This window comes from Lutjanus erythropterus, chromosome 16 (genome assembly GCF_056507025.1).
Source record: "Lutjanus erythropterus isolate fLutEry1 chromosome 16, fLutEry1.hap2, whole genome shotgun sequence".
Classification (NCBI taxonomy): Eukaryota; Metazoa; Chordata; class Actinopteri; order Lutjaniformes; family Lutjanidae; genus Lutjanus; species Lutjanus erythropterus.
The window spans coordinates 18,469,958-18,487,603 of NC_139332.1; the positions used below are offsets into that span (position 1 = coordinate 18,469,958).

Below are 17,646 nucleotides of genomic sequence, written 5' to 3' on the forward strand. Positions count from 1 at the left end.
CAGTAAAAAAGAAAAGAAAATACAATAACAAAGAGAACACAGACACAAAAATGTTTTTTGCCAACCTATAACCTTGTGTTGAGATAATTTAAAAGGCTTAAATCTTTGAGTTTTAGAAACAAAAAAAAAAAACACAATAAGGTCTCAGGAGACTTGTAATTCCCACACAATGCATGCTGGTAAGTCACCTAATATGCTGATCATGTTTCTTTTGAAAGTGGATTTATTGAATCATTTCAAATCAAAAGAAATGAAATCAAAATTTCATGGCTCTAAGTTGTTCTGAAAACAAATAAATTAAATTTTATTAACTTGAACAAATAATACTCGTATATTCATGTTACATTAATGAGAAAAGATTAGTTGATTCCACTAAATTCCTGTATGATTTTCTACTGTGTAGTAGCTGTTTTGAACCCTCATTACTTCAATAATAAGTATTCTTATTTGAGCAGCTCACCACTGAACTGCATCATTTTAAGCTCTCCCTCACAGAGTGCACCTAAGCTGCAGTCTCAGTCTCTGACTGTGTAATTACCTGCTGCCTCAGTACATCAGACACTAATTTCACGCAAATTGCAAGCAAGCATTTAGTGAATTGCTTTCATGTATACAAATCCGTCCCTCTCTGTCCCTGTTCTGTCCTCACAGCACATTAAATTTATTTCCTACAGTAGACCAGAGTGGATATTGAGGGAATTCACCCAAAATCATATCGCATCATATTCCCAGCTGCCCCAGGCGTTTTTCAATATCTAGTATCTGAGGGCATCCCAGGTATCTCTTCCTTTGAGTTCTACCTCGCTGATGCCTGATGAGTTGATGTGCAGCTGATGTAACAGATGGTGACAAGACGTGAGGGAGATTGCACTGGTATGGCAGCATTGTGGTGTAAATCTCACCTGTTCTTTCCTTGCATGCTTTTTTTCTTTTATTTCTCCATCCCACCTCCTCCACCCCTGTCACTGTATGTGTGTATTTGCACCATTTTCTCCTCCTCGTCCCTCCCTCCCCCCCATGCCTTTCACTCTGTCCTCTCTCCAGGAGGTGTTAGAGCTGGCCTTCTCTGTCCTCTACGAGTCCGACGAGTATTTAAACTTCATTGCTCCTGACAAGCATGAGGTAAGCCAGCGGTGGTTATTGACTGTGTCAAACAGAAAGAACATGTGTGATCACACAAACAGAAATGTTTTTATTTAGTGTATATGCAAGTGTCTGATATGTACTGGAAATTATCACTGCAGCAGATTTAAGTGTTTTTTTTCTCTGGCACAAATTAAAAATGTATTAAGGCTAGATTAACCTAACTGCTTAGAAAAACTATAAAAGAAAAGTATTATACTTATAACCACAGCTGTAGACATCAGACTTCAGAATTCATGCCAGACTTAAAGGTCCAGTATGTCAAGTTTAGGGGGATTCATTGGCAGAATATGGCAGATATGGAATATAATGTTTTTATTAGTGTATAATCACTGTAGAATGAGCCCTTTATACAGAAGGAGTTTTATGGAGTTCGCCATTTTCACCACAATGTTACTTTCTCCCAGAATGGACAAACCAAACACTAGTTCCAGATAGAGCCCACTGTTTGCAATCTTCAACCTACCCACTAGATACCACTAAATCCTACACACACAAGTCTTTTAAGTCACAAAAATGAGGACTTGAGACTTTGACAGTTTAAGGTGCCATATAATGCTTTCGTTTAAATTTTCTCACCAAAGCACATTGGGTGTGTGAGATTTAAAAAAGATGTTTACATCTTTTTCGCTGCTTTTATGTTTGCATTTATGTTTGTATGCTCAGCAGAATAACATGACAGGAAGGATCAGCTTGAATGTGTTTCACATCACACACATTCATGCGCATGTCTAGTACAAACCAAAACTCCATCTGACTTCGAATCCAAAACATCATGCAAAATCTCTAAGAAATAATAAAAAAAAAAAAGCTGCTTTGTGAGGACTTCATCTCATGGATCTAAAATAAAACATGATTAAAGACATAACAGGTTAAAATGCTGTGTCATTTAAAAGCATTCAGAGAGACAGAGAATTTGCAGTTGAGTGGGGTATATGGGGCACTTACCACAGTATGTATGTAACTTTATATTGGGAAATCTCCATAAAACACTTCTCACTGCTTTGCAATATTGTCCATAATGGACAAATACATTATTTAAGCTAAGCTACCAAGCAATAAATGGTGCAGAAAAGTATACTAATTTAATCATGATGTCTGATGTCTGATGATGGTATATTTGTCGTTATATCAAACACTATTTTAACTTAGCTTGGAATCAGTGTCGCCATATTTAATATATTTAATTGTTTGCACCATCATTTAAACAACTGTACAACATGCAATTAAGATTCAAAAAACAAGCTATTTCATTAAATCCACAATAAATTCGTGATTTCAGAGCAACCTGGTAAAGCAGTGACACACAACTACACACACCTTGACATGGACTCAACTGACTTGAAACTTCACCTGGAGTTTACCTGAAAGACTTTTTTTTTTAAAACTGCTCTGCCTGGCGACAAATACATGGACAGTGTTCTTGTTTTTCTGTAGATTATGGTGTAATAGCACACATTGCACACTGATTGCATTCTTTGTGACTTCATGACATAATTTTGTTTGTGCTTGGATCATGAAACTTTTTTTTTAAAGAAATTTTCTAAACATAGGGGTTTATTCAGGACAAAAGAAAAGAAGGTGTCCCTGCTCTGTTTCTCCTGAGTCACAGTGTACACAAACTTTCCTCCCTTGGTGGCGAGCTCCTTTTGTGCCTGCAGGTGGAGTCAGCAGCTTGCTTTGAGTTTGAAAACATGTCATGTCTAATTATAGCTTGTGAATTTTGGTGTAGTTAGCTTTGCGCTTCAAGTTCTTTCTGCCAGCATGGATTTTTTTTTTTTTTTCTTTAATTTTGGATCTGCCTCTGTCCATGTTTCTGCAGTACTGCGTGTGGACAGATGGTCTCAACGCCCTCCTGGGTAAGGAGATGACCAGCGATTACACCAAATCTGACATGGACACCCTCCTCTCCATGGAGATGAAGCTCCGCCTCTTGGATCTAGAGAACATCCAGATTCCTGAGGCCCCGCCCCCGATTCCCAAAGAACCTAGCAACTATGACTTTGTTTACGACTGTAACTAGACAAACGACCCCTAGGAGCCCCTGAACCCAAACCCCACCCAGCACCTACTGTACTCACTGGACCAATCCCCTTTTTTTCTTACAAACTGGAACAAAAAACAAATAAAACCGTCTAATATAAAAAAAAAAAATGAACTGTGATTGAAAGAAAAAAGGATTTATTGAACTGTTTTCCTCTTGCTTCTTGCTTTATAAGAGAGAAAATAGTGCATATTAATCGGCTCGCTGCACTTGAGGGACTCGGGGTCGATGCAGGTTGCCATGGAGAAGAGAAACCAGGAAGTGTTTGTTTGGCCTGTGGTTGGTCGTCCTGCGTCTTCTTCCTCACTCCTCCTATGTCTGATGTTTTTGAAACATTCACTCCTTCTTCTTCTGCTCGGCCGAGGTGCCCACTGTCATTTTGCTTGAAGGTTGTTGTAGAAAAATGCTTAGAAGTTCTATTTGATTCAGCTTCCTTGTCGTCCTGTTTTTTTTTATGTTTACTTTATTATTTTTCCTCAGGGCTTTTGTGGGGGGGAGGGATAATGGTTGTGTAGTCCAGGAACAGGGAGGGGCGGGGTTTTGTCGTCAGCTTTCCAGCAGTATTCCCTGTCACATTCTCACTTACAGTATTTGTGGCAGCTAAATGTTTCCCAAGAGGCTGAAAAAGAAGGTCGAAGTACATCTTAAGACAAAAACTTAATGAAAATGGTCTCTTATATCCGTTCTGTCCTGCTACACATATACTGAAGACTGTTAGAATAAGTCGATCCTCAACATCAAGGCCTTCAAAGCCTTTCTTTTAAATATCCTGATGTTAATGTTACTATCCCACCGCTGCTTATATCGCATATTGTACACACCTACACAGTGGCTTCGCCAGAATCAACCGTTAAAGCACCATCATTTTGAAACACACATGCAGACACACACTCGTCTCTCCCTCATTTAAGTCTCTCTCATTGTAATGACTGCTGTACACGACATTCCTAAGCAATATTTGAGCTTTTTTTCTGTTTATCATTTGTAAGATGGTCATAATTTAGTGATTTTAAAATTGTGAAACTGCCAAGTAGTTGGTATTACAAAGAGGATGTTAGTGTTTTGGTCAAGGGAAGTAAGTTGTCTTTTTTGTGTGTGTGTTCGGGACTATATGGCCACAAAATTGAAAGTTTATGTATTTTTTTAATTTAAAAACAAATCATGGTTGTTATCTCTGGTATGATTTATATATTTTCCCCCCTTCCTATTTAATACCTTCAGATGTTTTTTTCTTTAGGATTTTTCAAAGCCCCTCAAAACTGCTGTTTACATTAAAGATTTAAGAACCGTAACTGCTTTTTCCTCTTGCTCTTCTCTTCATTCATGAACCACACGCACTTCAACGGTCATTTATTTATTTATTTATGGTTTATTTAGCAGGGATAGTGCACAATACATCTATTGTACCAGATATAACTAAAAGCTAATTTTCATCTGTAGTCCTTAGGCAGAGGCCACCAGTGATGCTCAGAGATAAAAGATCTGTTTCAGTAAAATAAAACCTTACATTTTGTGAAACAACAGACAACAAAAAAAAAATTAATATTAAAAAACAAAACAACCACACTGACATAAAAAACAGAAGAACAATTTAAAAAAAAAATCCCACACACACTCTCTGCAATCCCAACACCTCATATATTGGTTCTTGAATAAGAACAAACAGTTCAGTACAGAAGTATAGCACCAGTGCACATCTGCATTATCTTTTATCTTTTATCTAGCTGTTCCAGGTGTTATTGAAAATCATTACTAATCTAAAATAAAAGCTAAATGTAAAAGCACCTATGAAATTCAAACAAATGAATCTACAGTGAATGTAGACTGCACTGAAATGATCTGGTCTGCCGCCGACAACAACCACAGTAAACTAAGTCTACAAAATGTACATGAAAAATGTAAATATTTGTTGAAAATGATTTTGTTCCAAACATTAGAATACAGATTCAGTTTTCAGACAATAATTAGAACAATAATAGACTTATCAAAACAAACAAAAAAAAAACAAGTTCCTTTTATACTGTTATCACAGATTCAAAATAAAACTAAATAACTAATACTAAATAAAATGCCCAAAAAGTGGTGCACCATGAACGGTGTTCTATCAGCTATGATCTCCCCCTACCGACATGTCCACTCACACAATCACATAACCATACTTCCTATCTCACATTCTCTCAGGTGAAGAAAAGGGAGGAATGAATAGACCCTAAACATCTAACTACACAGCATGAATTTATCTTTTAATAACTGAAAAAATCTCTTCACTCCTGAATGAGTGATAGCTGCACTGGAGGGCACAACTTGAAATGAAGTTAAAAAAAAAAAAAAAAAAAAAAACTTCTGCACACTGTCAGGCATTCCTCTATTATATTTACTTTTGAATGTTTCATTCTACACAGCCATAAATCATCTTGAGGTATATAATATACCTGGTCAGTGTTTCATTTTTATATCATTTGAACTTTAAAAAAATATTCCTCTTTGTCTGATATCAGAGAGAACTGTCAACTCATTACGATCAGTCAACCTGGTGGAGTGGGTGGATTCAAAGGTCTGGAGCCAAGCAATATCCCCCTACCAGATGTGATGTTTTGTTAGAAATACTAGTATTACTGAACAGTATATACAAATACAGAAAACTAATTCATGCAAAACATTTCATGACAAACATGTCCAGCTTCACACGTTTGAGGATTTGAAGTTGTTTGAAGAAATTTTAATCACTTTAGTTAAAACTGTGATATTTTTCACCTGAAATTGATTTACACTGGTTCACACAGACACTGTCACAAGGGCAGTAAACGTCTAATGTGACAGACTCCTCACTGACAGCAGCTGGTGTCGCACCGTCTTCCCTCTTCACTTGCACTTGTTGCAGCTGGATGGGCAACATACGGTACGCCTCTTCGTGCAGGTGGTGCTGGAGCAGTTCTTTGATTCTTTGAGTAGTCACAAGGGTCCATTTTTCAGTTCAGAAAAATTAATGTGTCAGTCCTGTGATGAAGTGGCGACCTGTCCAGGTTGTACCCTGCCTCTTGCCCAATGTCAGATGGACTCGGCTGCAGCCTCCTGCGACTCTGCAAAGGAAATCAGTTAGAGATAATAGATGGACGGGGTGCTTCAATATCATCTGCTTTAACAATAATGCAGCTGTAATGATAATCTAATTATATTATATATAATAGTATAACAGTCAAAGTAAAAGTAAAAGATATGAATACTTCCTCACCCACTGCACATCACAGACACACTTCATGGTTGGTTGTTTGATGGTTGTTGTTCACAGTGTCACAGTTCCTCCACCATGCTAACACCACCACCACCTCCTCCAGAGACTCCAGGTTCGTCTCCTCCTGTCCAGCTCACACAGCCTGCATGTGTCCTCTGAGCTGCTGCTGTCCAACCACAGTAACAGCAGCATAAAATGCGGCACTGGTCCCAACAGACCTGGACAAAAATTGCTGACATTTGATGACAATGCCTCAGTAGCCTGTGTTGTCATTGCCTTCAGAGCTGAAAAGACACCCTGCTGTACATAAACACTCTCTTGAATCTCTCGTGTATCCAGGCCTTAAGCTCAAATGTCAACCTACATTTTACATCTACACCTGCATCAAAGCTAAATGTCCTCCTGACAAATGTAGTTACATTAATAACATGTTAACATGCAAAAGGTAGTATTAGTTTTAATCCACAGAATTTGTCAACATCTTAATACCACTGTAAAGGAAGCAGAATTTGAATGCAGCTTATTTGCAGCTAAATAACTGCAAAAGCTGTCATTGTCCTTAAATATTTATGTCTAAATATTGTACTGTAAAACAATCAGTCTTACACTTTTATGAATTTATAATTTATGACCCAGAACGAGTGGGGATCTACCTTTGCTTCTAAGCTGCATATTTTAGCTCACTTTGTCTTTGTCTTTGTCTTTGTCTTTGTGTGTGTGTGTGTGTGTGTGTGTGTGTGTGTGTGTGTGTGCATGTGTGTGTGCGTGTGTGTGTGCATCCTTGGTTTTGGTGCCTGATTTTTCCCATTACATGCATGGCTGTGTCACAGGATATTTATTTTCCTGCACATAGGTCGTAGCAGTCCCTCACTCCTCCGTGTGTGACACCATTTCCTGCTTGACGGCTCTATCTAGCAGCCAGCACAGGGACCTCCACTGCGCTCCGTCTTCAGGGGAAGATTGTTAACTCACCAATGGATACTGATGCCTCTGTGCTCATTAGAAATGTAAGTCAGAGCCTAACAGCATCTGTCTCACACTCTCTTGGGCAAAAAAGAAAACACTCTCTACTGCCTACCACCCAGTCTTTCACACACACACACACACACACAGCATGCAGATGTTTCAGCAGTCACACTTTAATGGCACCATTCCTGGGAGGGGGAGCTGTGGTGTGTTTTGTGCCTGTGAAGTGGTTTACTCACCAGAGCTGATGGCTCTGATGAAACTCTATTAGCCACTCGTTAGCAGGGATGGAGGAGGAGAACCGATGGAGAGGGACAAAAAAAAGTGGAGAACCTCAAGGGAGGTCAGACAGATGCAGAGTGTGGACAAAACAACCCAAACAACTTGCACTAAAAAAGAAAAACCTGCAGTGAATATTAATTTCATTTTGGTACCACTTCACAATGAGACTATCGTTATGAATGATTTATGAATTGTTTATAATGAGGTTATTAGTTATGTTGTAGGGGTGCCCTGGTAGTTCAGTTGGTGGAGCGTACACCCCATGTACTGAAGCGATCAGTCCTCTGTGCAGCCCTGCTTTGATTCCAACCTGTGGCCCTTTGCAGCATTTTGCTGCATCTCATCCCCATACTCTCCAACCCCCTTCCTATAACAATCACAATCTTCCAAGCTATATATTAAAAAATGTCATAAACATTTTATACATCATTAATCATCTCTGACAACACATTAGATGTGCAGTTACACCTGCCAGCCTCATCAGATATTTGTTATAACTGTTGTCAGTATATCTTAATAGTCAGAATGTTTCATTTAGCATCAAATTAACAAATAACCAGATTCATGCACAGTTAACTTATTTATAATTGTTTAGAAATGACTTTGGCACAATTACTGGCATAATTAATACTTTAATTCTAAACTATTTATAAGAGTATGGTCTTACTGTAAAGCCCTGCCAACAAATTTTAACAAAACAGAAACATACAGTCTTAACAATGACCACCACAACAAACCAATAAAACAAGTTCAAAGGTTCAGATAACCAATTTAAGAACTGGGACTTCATGTATTCATATTGCCAAAGGGTATGTGGATTTCCAAGGTTTCAAAAGTGTCTAAAATATAATTAGTGAAAATTTTGAATAAAATAACGAATTTGGTCAAATTACAAATTGAAATGACAGTGTCAACCACATAAGTCAGTCAATCTGGAGGTGGGTAGGCACTTAACTTTTGGTTTGGCAAAATCGCCATGATAGCCTTCAACATAATGTTATTCAAGTGGTCTGAGAGAAAACCAGACTTCTGCTTGTCAAATAACAGAATACATACAGGAATAAAAGAAGCCACATACCTGCTGTTGCATCAGTTCTGAAGTGCAAATATGTGACAAAAGGAAGAGTCTCATTTATCATGACAACATAATGCCAAAGACAGAGAAAGTGACTGAAGTAACAGGATTCATGTCTAACAAAAGAAAAATCAAAATGTTTATCAAAACCCCTGACAGTGTCACCTGAGCTGATGTTTACTGCAGGACTACAGTGAAAGGTGTTGCTATTATTTTGCCCACTTCCTGTAAACCTTGCTTGTATTAAGATATTGATCCAGATCAATCATATATAAAGATGGACAACATAACAGCTCTCCAAAAGTGAAGCTAGATATCTCCATCGCCCCCTGGTGGCTGGCTGTAGTATAGGACATAAACCCCACCCCCGCTATGTTAGCCTATAGGACATCAAAGTACACGTAAAATATTTTTTTCTCTGACATGGTTTCTGTCATTTTAGCATGACACACTGGTGTTTGTTCAAGTGTTATTTTTTCTGATCAGTTTGGATTTAATTAGTTATTTGATACTATAAAAAGCAGGTTTCACATAACAATTGACAGCTGAGCTCCGCTCCTCCATACGGCAGCTTTAACCATGATTAGCACTGGACACACTCTGGCCAGTACAAGATGGCAGTGCTTGTATCTGGGATATTTTGGCTTCAGTTTTGTACAGATGGAGGAAGTGTAGACGTGTCGTCCATCTTTATTTCTGTCAATGAAACCCACATATTTTTTGACGCACGTTCAAACCCAGATTTAACCTCTGCCACTCACTACTACATCTCTGTGGGAGTCTTATAGCTATGAATCAATATCACTTATCACTATATTGGTTGTATGTGTTTGTTTGTGTTTGTGTGTAGCAATGTAGCTATTTTTATGTACTCACCATATCTTGATTCCCTGAGGTGCTCGTTGCCATCATGTGTTTGTGTGTTTCCATGTACACTGACTCGCCTGTGAGAGCCAGGAGAGAAAAAGACTTGGCTGGCCTCATTACAAGTTTCTCAGAGACTTCACGCAGAGTGTGTGACAGCAGCCGGAGGGGCTGCAGCCAGCAGGGCGCTGCTCCTCTCCTCGTCCAGCAGGACACACTAATCAAATCAGATTAAGGCTGGAACTGATTATATGGGCACGCGTTCTTCCAGAGCCGTCTCTCAGACAAGTTGGCATGGCATCCAGACTGGTCCGCCTTCTGCCCTCGTTAGTGTTTGTAGGGTCATTTCAGCCAAACACAAACAAAAACCTCTTTCTACCAAGACAACAGACCCATTCTGAGTGATAAGTGATGCTTATACCTTATAACAGTTTCTGAATATCTTTTTTAATATGCAGTTTACTGGTTGAAAAATAAATGTTTTAAGACATTGCATTTGTACGCAGGGGTGGAAATAACTAATTATAAATACTCAAATTACAGTAATTAAGTAGTTTTTTGGGGTACTACTTCTCTATGTAATCTACTAGTTACTTCCAAAATCATAGTTGAGTACTGAGTACAGTTTGAATTAATATCCAGACCTTTCATCTGCATGTTTGTAGCCAATCGGATGATCTGATCACAAACGAGCCAATAAAAACAAAGACATACAACTGAAAAACAAAACAAAGTGGTGCGGCAGCAAACATTTGGAGTAAGGTTGTTAATGATTAATCATTAATTGATCAGTTGCCATTAAGAATTTAACTAGTTAGAAATGTATTCATCAATATTTAATCAGGAGACATGGCAGTAATTGCGCCTCTTTTGATATTGTTTTGTCTGGCAGAGCCATGTGTTGAAGAAGGAAACTTGAGCTGTGTGAAGAAGTGATGAAAAGTTATGGAAAAAATTCAAAAGTGCTGTATTAAAGAGTGCTTCATCACCAAAACGTATTTATGTGAAATTTGTTAGTCACATTTTATTAACTTTGACCACAAGAAGTGTTAATTTCAGATGGAAAGCTACTTTTAATATGAACATAATTAAGGATTTACTAACCTGAATAAAGCTTTGTTCTCATTTTAGATCTGGTAGCTGCAAAAAGCATACTGTTAATTAATGAATAATAAAGTATTTTTTTACTTTAAAAGAGAAAAATATTTAGTAAATGCTTAACAATGAGATGATATGCTATTTTCGTTATTTTGCCGTAATTCCATCCACTTCAATATTAGGGTATTGGCAGATATCTCAGAATCTCTGCAAATAAAACCAAATTTCTAAATCAGAAAGTGTTTTTGTGATTTGAGTGGACTAATCCTAACTTTTCTCAAAGTTGGACCAGATCTGTGCGTCATCAAAGTGTCTTCAAAGTAGAGACGGATTAAAGGTGAAGCCAATACAAACAAAGAAACTATACTTGCTATTTCTAGCCGTTTGTTATTGAATGTGATGCCATAGTTCAGTGGTTCCCTAAGGGTGTTATTGACAAAATGTCATCTTACGCGAGTAAATCACAAACGTAATGGTGCCAACAGAGCAGCTTTAGGGGCACAGAGGAAAAAAATGTGTGAGACCTATTCTAAGTTTTCCTGCTCATCATTTGTATTGACTTGTTTTCTCAGCTTGTTGTCTCAGCTTGTTCTCTCTGAGTCTCTCATTACTGGAGACATTTGTCCAATGCGGAGCCATCAGAGGCTGCAGATAGGAGCTCTGCTACACTGATGTTATTGATTACTGGAGGGACAGATCCATATCCCTTGTACATTATTATTCACCTGACCCGAGAGCAGACTGAACGATGCAGGGTGCAGCAGTTTCTAATGTGACAGACACCTCCAGGTGCTGAGTCTGGATAGTGCAGAGAGTTATTGATTAATAACTCAAATTTAATCCCAATAGATAACAGATACATACATGTTTAACCTCAGGAAAGACCCTGAAAAAGTAGAAACTGGTGTTGTTTTGTCCGGCGTGAGGTGGGTGGGACTCAGTTGGAAAAAGATGATGTCACAAATGTCTGAGCGCCAATCAGAGTTTATTTACATTTGAAACAAAACCTGATGACAGTTGAGGGATTGTCTCCTCTGGTCCCAGGCCACTGCCTATCGAGTTTGATCAAACCCACACAGTCTTGATAAAGTAGAGCTGAGTTTTTATTTCAGTGTTTTTATTAGTGCTGTTTAGTGTTATGAATACCAAGGGAGGTTTTCAAACTTGGACTTATTTATTATATGTGTTAAAATTCATATATCCATGAATATTAATTAAGAAATATTTAAAGCAGCCATAGATATCTTTTTAGATAACAAAGTATCAAAAGATCAGGATCGCTCACAGTGATAAAATAAAATAAAATTACTACCCAAATCTGCAGCTCCCCTCAGATTTACAGGGGTTAATAGAGTTTCAGCTCATTGTTTATCTGTCCGTCTCACAACTTTACTCTTTTGGTTCACTCTGACGGCTCCCCATCGTTTTCAGGCACAGCGGGCAGGTGTTTTCCCAGAAAATGCTCTGAAAACCCACTGTACACAGTTAGCAACTAGCTGGTGAACATAGAGGAGCATTTAGTGGCTAAAGAGCTTCATATTTCCTGTATGAGTTGGTGGAGACCAAAAACAAAGCTAAAGGAGAGTGAATATCAGCAGGTGACCACAAACAAATGAATGATAATGTTGCTCTGTAAGTGCTGGATGAGTAAATAAGCAACTGTTTTCTAGCAAGTTAAACTGAAAATGTGTTTATATGTCAATGTTGTTTCTGTTAAGTGCCTTGATAGCTGAATAGTGACAGCACATAATGGCTGCATGGTCAAAACCGTCGCCAGTACAATTCCAACTTTGCAACCCTATTTCATATCCCTCCCTACCCCTTGTTTCGTGACTGCTTCTGAACCGTCTCTATCCAACAAATGCAAAGATCTTAAAAAACAAAACTGCCAGAAAATCAGTTATTGCAGGTTTAAGAATTGAAACCAAGTTTTCAGGAACTTCAAGGGAGCGTAGTGTAACATGTGGCTTAATTTTTCTGGAATTCATCTTGAATACTTCTGCTGTGGTGTAAAATAATTACAAAGAAACTTAATGTTAGCTGATGATCCAGGTTTTGTTCACCTCCAGTCTCTTAACTTCTCACCTTGTTGCAGTGAAGTTGAAGCATAGTCAAGTCTGTTGGGTTTTTTCACCAACAAAGGCAATGAAACTGATTTTCAGCCGGCTGTCTTTACATTTTAAGGGTAAATTTTGTATATTTTATATTCTAATGATAATTTGGTGAGTAAACTAGGTGATTCACACCAAAAAAGGTGTCGTGCCTGTGTAACTGCATGTTACCCGCTTAAACCTAGAGTCGGTAGGTAGATTTTCTCTGTGAATGTGAGCAGTGGCTGTGACTGCTCCTCCAGCTGCAGCACCTGGGGCCCTGGGCCAGGATTAGTAGGGCGAAATGATTGCATTAACCCAGACAAAGATCATCCCTACAGAGTGGGGAACTGTGATTTAGATAAACGGATACAACTCTGGAATTGATTTCCATGTCCACCTCAACAGCTGCTTAATCTCACCTATCTCAGTGGTGAATCTGGAAGTCTTATCTCCTTCACTGGCGTTAGCGTGGTGATTGATTGAAGAGACCGCTGCAGTCAGTCAGTGTTTACAAGAGTTATACAAGTGCACCAGGACTAATGCATTTCTAATAGGCTGCGAGTGGAGCAATCTGCCAAGATGCATTCACTCTGTATGACTGAAAAATGGTTGTAGTTTAGAGGCGATCAAGTTTATTTGTATCACCAAGTGCCACATAGACTCAAGCTCTAAGGAGACAAAAGTTCATACTAACCCTGAAAACAGCAGTCGAGAAAAGAAACTCACCACAAAGTCAATTTAGTAGCTGTTCTGGAGCTTTCAGTCATATCACTGGAGTTGTAGATTGTCAAAATTTCCTTTTTTTCCCAAGCACTTTTGGATTTCTCTTCCATTCTGCTCTGTAAAGTTTCTTGACCTTTGAAACCAATCTCCCTTAGAAATATGTAATATTTATGATGTTTAATAAGTCACTCCTTCTTGCCAAAGTTTGAATAAGATGTTGTCAAAAAAGTACATATGAAAAACTGTCAACTGGGGAAAATCTTTATCCAGAACTTATATTTGGCTTCTAATTATTCTAAAGAACAATGGAGCCTGTAGCCTGTTTCTCTAATGCCTTACTTTTTTGCGTCTTTATCATATTCCTGCACACCAGGAAACTTACCTGTCAAGAAGAAACAAAACCTAACAGAGCTAAAATGGTCCCACAGTCACCTGTCATCTCTGCCTCTCACTCATTTTTCTTTAAAACATATTAGTCAAACCCCAGCATGGCATTTTCCGTTTTTTTTCCTTTTTTTTTTTGATGTCCTCTTTATGTCACTAAACCACACTCATCTCTCCTCTTTTTCCCACTTTAACACCCATACACACAGAAAAAACCTTTGTTCTATTTTGGAGAAAAGTATTCTCAGGAAGTGAACATGTCATACACAAGTCTTTTGTTCTCCTCTGCATCGCTCAGGATCTAATTCTGGTGAAGGTTGACACTTCTTGATGTTGTCAAATGGACGGGTGCTTTGTTGTAAACCGGAGCCCATGAATCACTCGGTGTGGCTTTGAAGAGCAAGAGCACCTCTGAGGACAGGGAGGTTATGAAGAAGAGACTTTGTAATGTAGCAACAAATGAGCTGAACTTTACCTCGGGTGTCTGTTTTTGGGCCGCGAGGTTTGCTCCTCTAATTGCTCGCTGAGTTTTTCGAAAGTCACCATATGTTCAGGGGTGTCAGGCTTTGATGAAGAAGTCATGTGGGGGGGAAATGAAAGATGGATGGTGATGTGCTGAGGACCACAGGGGATAGCTATCTGGTGCATCAATAAATCTTTGAGATTTCCCCACCGCCAGCCCCACCCAAGGCTGCACCAAATGAAACAACACGCCTGATGGTCGGAGAGACTGTCCTCCAACCAGGTGACTTGAAGAGTTCAAGACCAAGTGAGTGTTATCAATCATCTTCTTTTCTGAAGAAATACCTTGGCTCACCGTTCTATCTGACTTCCTTGAGGACGGCAAGCAGAGAGTTTCGGGAGCATATCTAAATTCCCAGGATAATCTGTTCTCTGCTGAAGTCAGTCTCACACTTCGCTCAATAGAGACTGAGGACAAGCTCCAAGCTTTTATTTCTACAACTGGGTGGAAACAATTAGAGACAACATGCACTGCAGAACAAATTTTAAGTCTTTAGGGTGGCCCTTCTTATTGGGGTGGTGACATGGCCTGATGTGTCTACAAATGAGGGGAATGGTGTCACGTGAAAAAATATAAGGGGCAAAGGTTTGTTGGCGGCCATCCTCACTTTGCATTTAGAAATCCCCAAATAGCCAGTAAGATTGACAATTGTTTGGTTTAGCAAGACTAGTTCTATACTAACCACTAACCCTAACACGTAATGTCATATATAGCAATGGGGAACATCGGATCCTGGGAACATAGAACCCTCTGTCATGTTCCCATTACTAGGAACATGTGGAGGAACTGCAATCTAGATCACAGTTCTGGGGACGTTATTTTACCCCATTTTTGATTGGACGAGTACTCAGTTTATTTCAGCCACCATTTTTAAAAATATGCTGCCACAAATATGTTTGTTTGTTGTTCATTATGCTTCAATACATCGTAGGGTAGTTACAAAAGAAAACATATTGCAGATGGATGAACGATAAAGTTTCAGCTTTACTGAGCATTTATACTGCTATAAGGATGAAATACAGCTGGAATTGGAACAAAACTCATCGGACTAATTTGCTTTATCTTTGCAGATCTTTTGACCCCAGTGGAAAAGCAGACAACAACCTCAAAAGAACATCTTTGTATTTCTCTACACCAATAATACTTACTCATCTGTCCTGAAGTTAAGTACCTGTCATTAGTTTTGCTCCATTTTTGTGTGTTTCAGTGAGAAAGGCCAATGGTTACAAAGTTGTTTAACTCTGGAGTTATAAAGCTGGATTGAGTATTTAGGATTTCCTAACCTGAGATGAGATAGGATGAAGTAGGATAATAGGATCTGCTTCTGAAATACCAAATTTTCTTAAACTCTTTGTATTTTTAAGTCTTAAGATAGGAAGTTTCTGTAATACAGCCACTGGGGAACATAGGACCCTGGAAACATAAGAAGAATTGCAGAGTTTTCAATGCAGAAATCAACAAGGCATCACACAATCAATATTATTGTTAGATGGGAGGAATCCAGGTTTTCTCTCCGTGTGACCATCCACCAGACAGTCCCACGAGACAGAAATGCTTCTACTCAAAGTCACAGATGTCATTTTTGTTTCTCTTTCTCTGTGTTTGTGTATTTTAAAGGAATTTCCTGGAGTAACAATTCTTCATGTTTGTCCCATCACAGTTGCGGGAGGAAAAAGTGACAGTGATAGATTGATAAAAGAGGGGAGAGAAAAATGTCTCCCATTGGACCATTTTTTTTCCATTCGGCATTGTGTGGGACTGACACAAGACTAATGCAATCCAAATCCAGCCCAGTGTGTCTATATTTACCTCTGCAGAACAACCTGCCGGTGCCAGTGTGTGTAGGATGACAGCAGGGATAGCGCTTCAATAGGAAAATATTGTCAAGATTGTGCGCTGCAACCACCGAGGAACAGCCTGAAGACTGTTGCAATCTCAGGTAAGACTCTCAGCTCTTTCAGATGCCCTGGGACCCTTCAGTCAAGACCTGCACAAAGTTTCTGCTCTAAAGGTTTAAAAACAGTCAGGAGAGCTTTAAAATCTGTTTACATTTGTTTCTTGCGTTTCACCTGCCAGTAAACTGCTCCAGTTAATTCCTGCTGAGGGCACAACACAGGCAATCTTTGAAGTTTCTTTTTTTCCTCTTCTCTAAAATATGGGTCAGCCTGGTGCTTATTCTTAACTTAAATCTCAGTTGCTTCAGCTGTTTACAAAAGTGCAAGTATAAACATTATGGCTGATGTTAAAAAATGTCTTGTTTTAGATTACATGCAGGAACCTAGGACCATTAGAGCACTTGAACTGCCCTTAAAGGCGGCCGGATCAGCATTTAATAAGTTAAAGTTAAGTTTTTACTAAAAAACTAAAGTTAATACTAAAATATATTAATACAGTGTTTGAAAACCTAAAGGTGGTTTTTCAGTTAGTAAAAATGAGATGGAGTAAAGATCTTCTCAGTTGTATAATTTTGCTTACTGACATTATTTTGCTAATAATTGGCATTCAGCCTAATGTGACAGCCCTTAAAGATTAAAGGGATAATTCACCCCAAATTCAAAAATACATATTTTTCCACTGACCTTACCACTGTTTATCCATCTAAATAGTTTTGGTCTGAGTTTTGGAGATACTGTCTGTAGAGAAGTCTGCTGTCTCTCTAATATAATGGAACTAGATGGCAAAAAGTATATTTGAGCAAATCAACACAATGTCTCTTTCCAGAAATCATGATTGGGTTGCTCAGGATAATCCACAGACCTTGTTGTGGGCACTTTCACATAGGAAGTATTTTCTTTCTACTGTCCCCAAACTGTATCACCGCACAGAAGGAGGCATGCATCTACTCATGGATGAGAGGTTTGTGTTTGTGACATGATGTGAACATGAAGGCATCCTCCTCGGCTCAACTGTAACCTTTCATCCATGAGTAGATACTGCTTCCTTCTGCATGGTGATACGTTTGGTAGGTGTAGTTTGGGAGGAGGAAAATAGTTTCTCCATGAAACTGCTCACAACAAGGTTATGGTTTATCTTGAGTAACTGGGTCATGATTTCTTCAAGGAGACACTGATGTTGAGTTTTTCGAATGTTTTGAGCATCACAAGCCGAGTGCCATCCGGTCCCATTATATCTGAGAGAAGGCAGACATCTCTACGGCTGATATCTACAAAACAATCAAGATGGATATATATATATATATATGTATATATATATATATGT

The 17,646-nt window shown here is 38.7% G+C and overlaps 1 protein-coding gene across 6 annotated transcripts in view; it reads left to right on the forward strand.

Annotated features, from left to right (window-relative positions):
• Positions 1-4,479, forward strand: part of elmo1 (engulfment and cell motility 1 (ced-12 homolog, C. elegans)) — a 155,569-nt gene extending 151,090 nt beyond the window's left edge. For all 6 annotated transcript variants that reach the window (XM_084738408.1, XM_084738410.1, XM_084738407.1 and 3 more), the window contains 2 exons: positions 1,045-1,122; positions 2,966-4,479. In XM_084738408.1, the coding sequence (XP_084594534.1) occupies positions 1,045-1,122; positions 2,966-3,166 (279 nt within the window). In that variant the 3' untranslated portion in view covers positions 3,167-4,479. The remainder of the gene's footprint in view (positions 1-1,044; positions 1,123-2,965) is intronic.
• Positions 4,480-17,646: the final 13,167 nt, after the last annotated feature.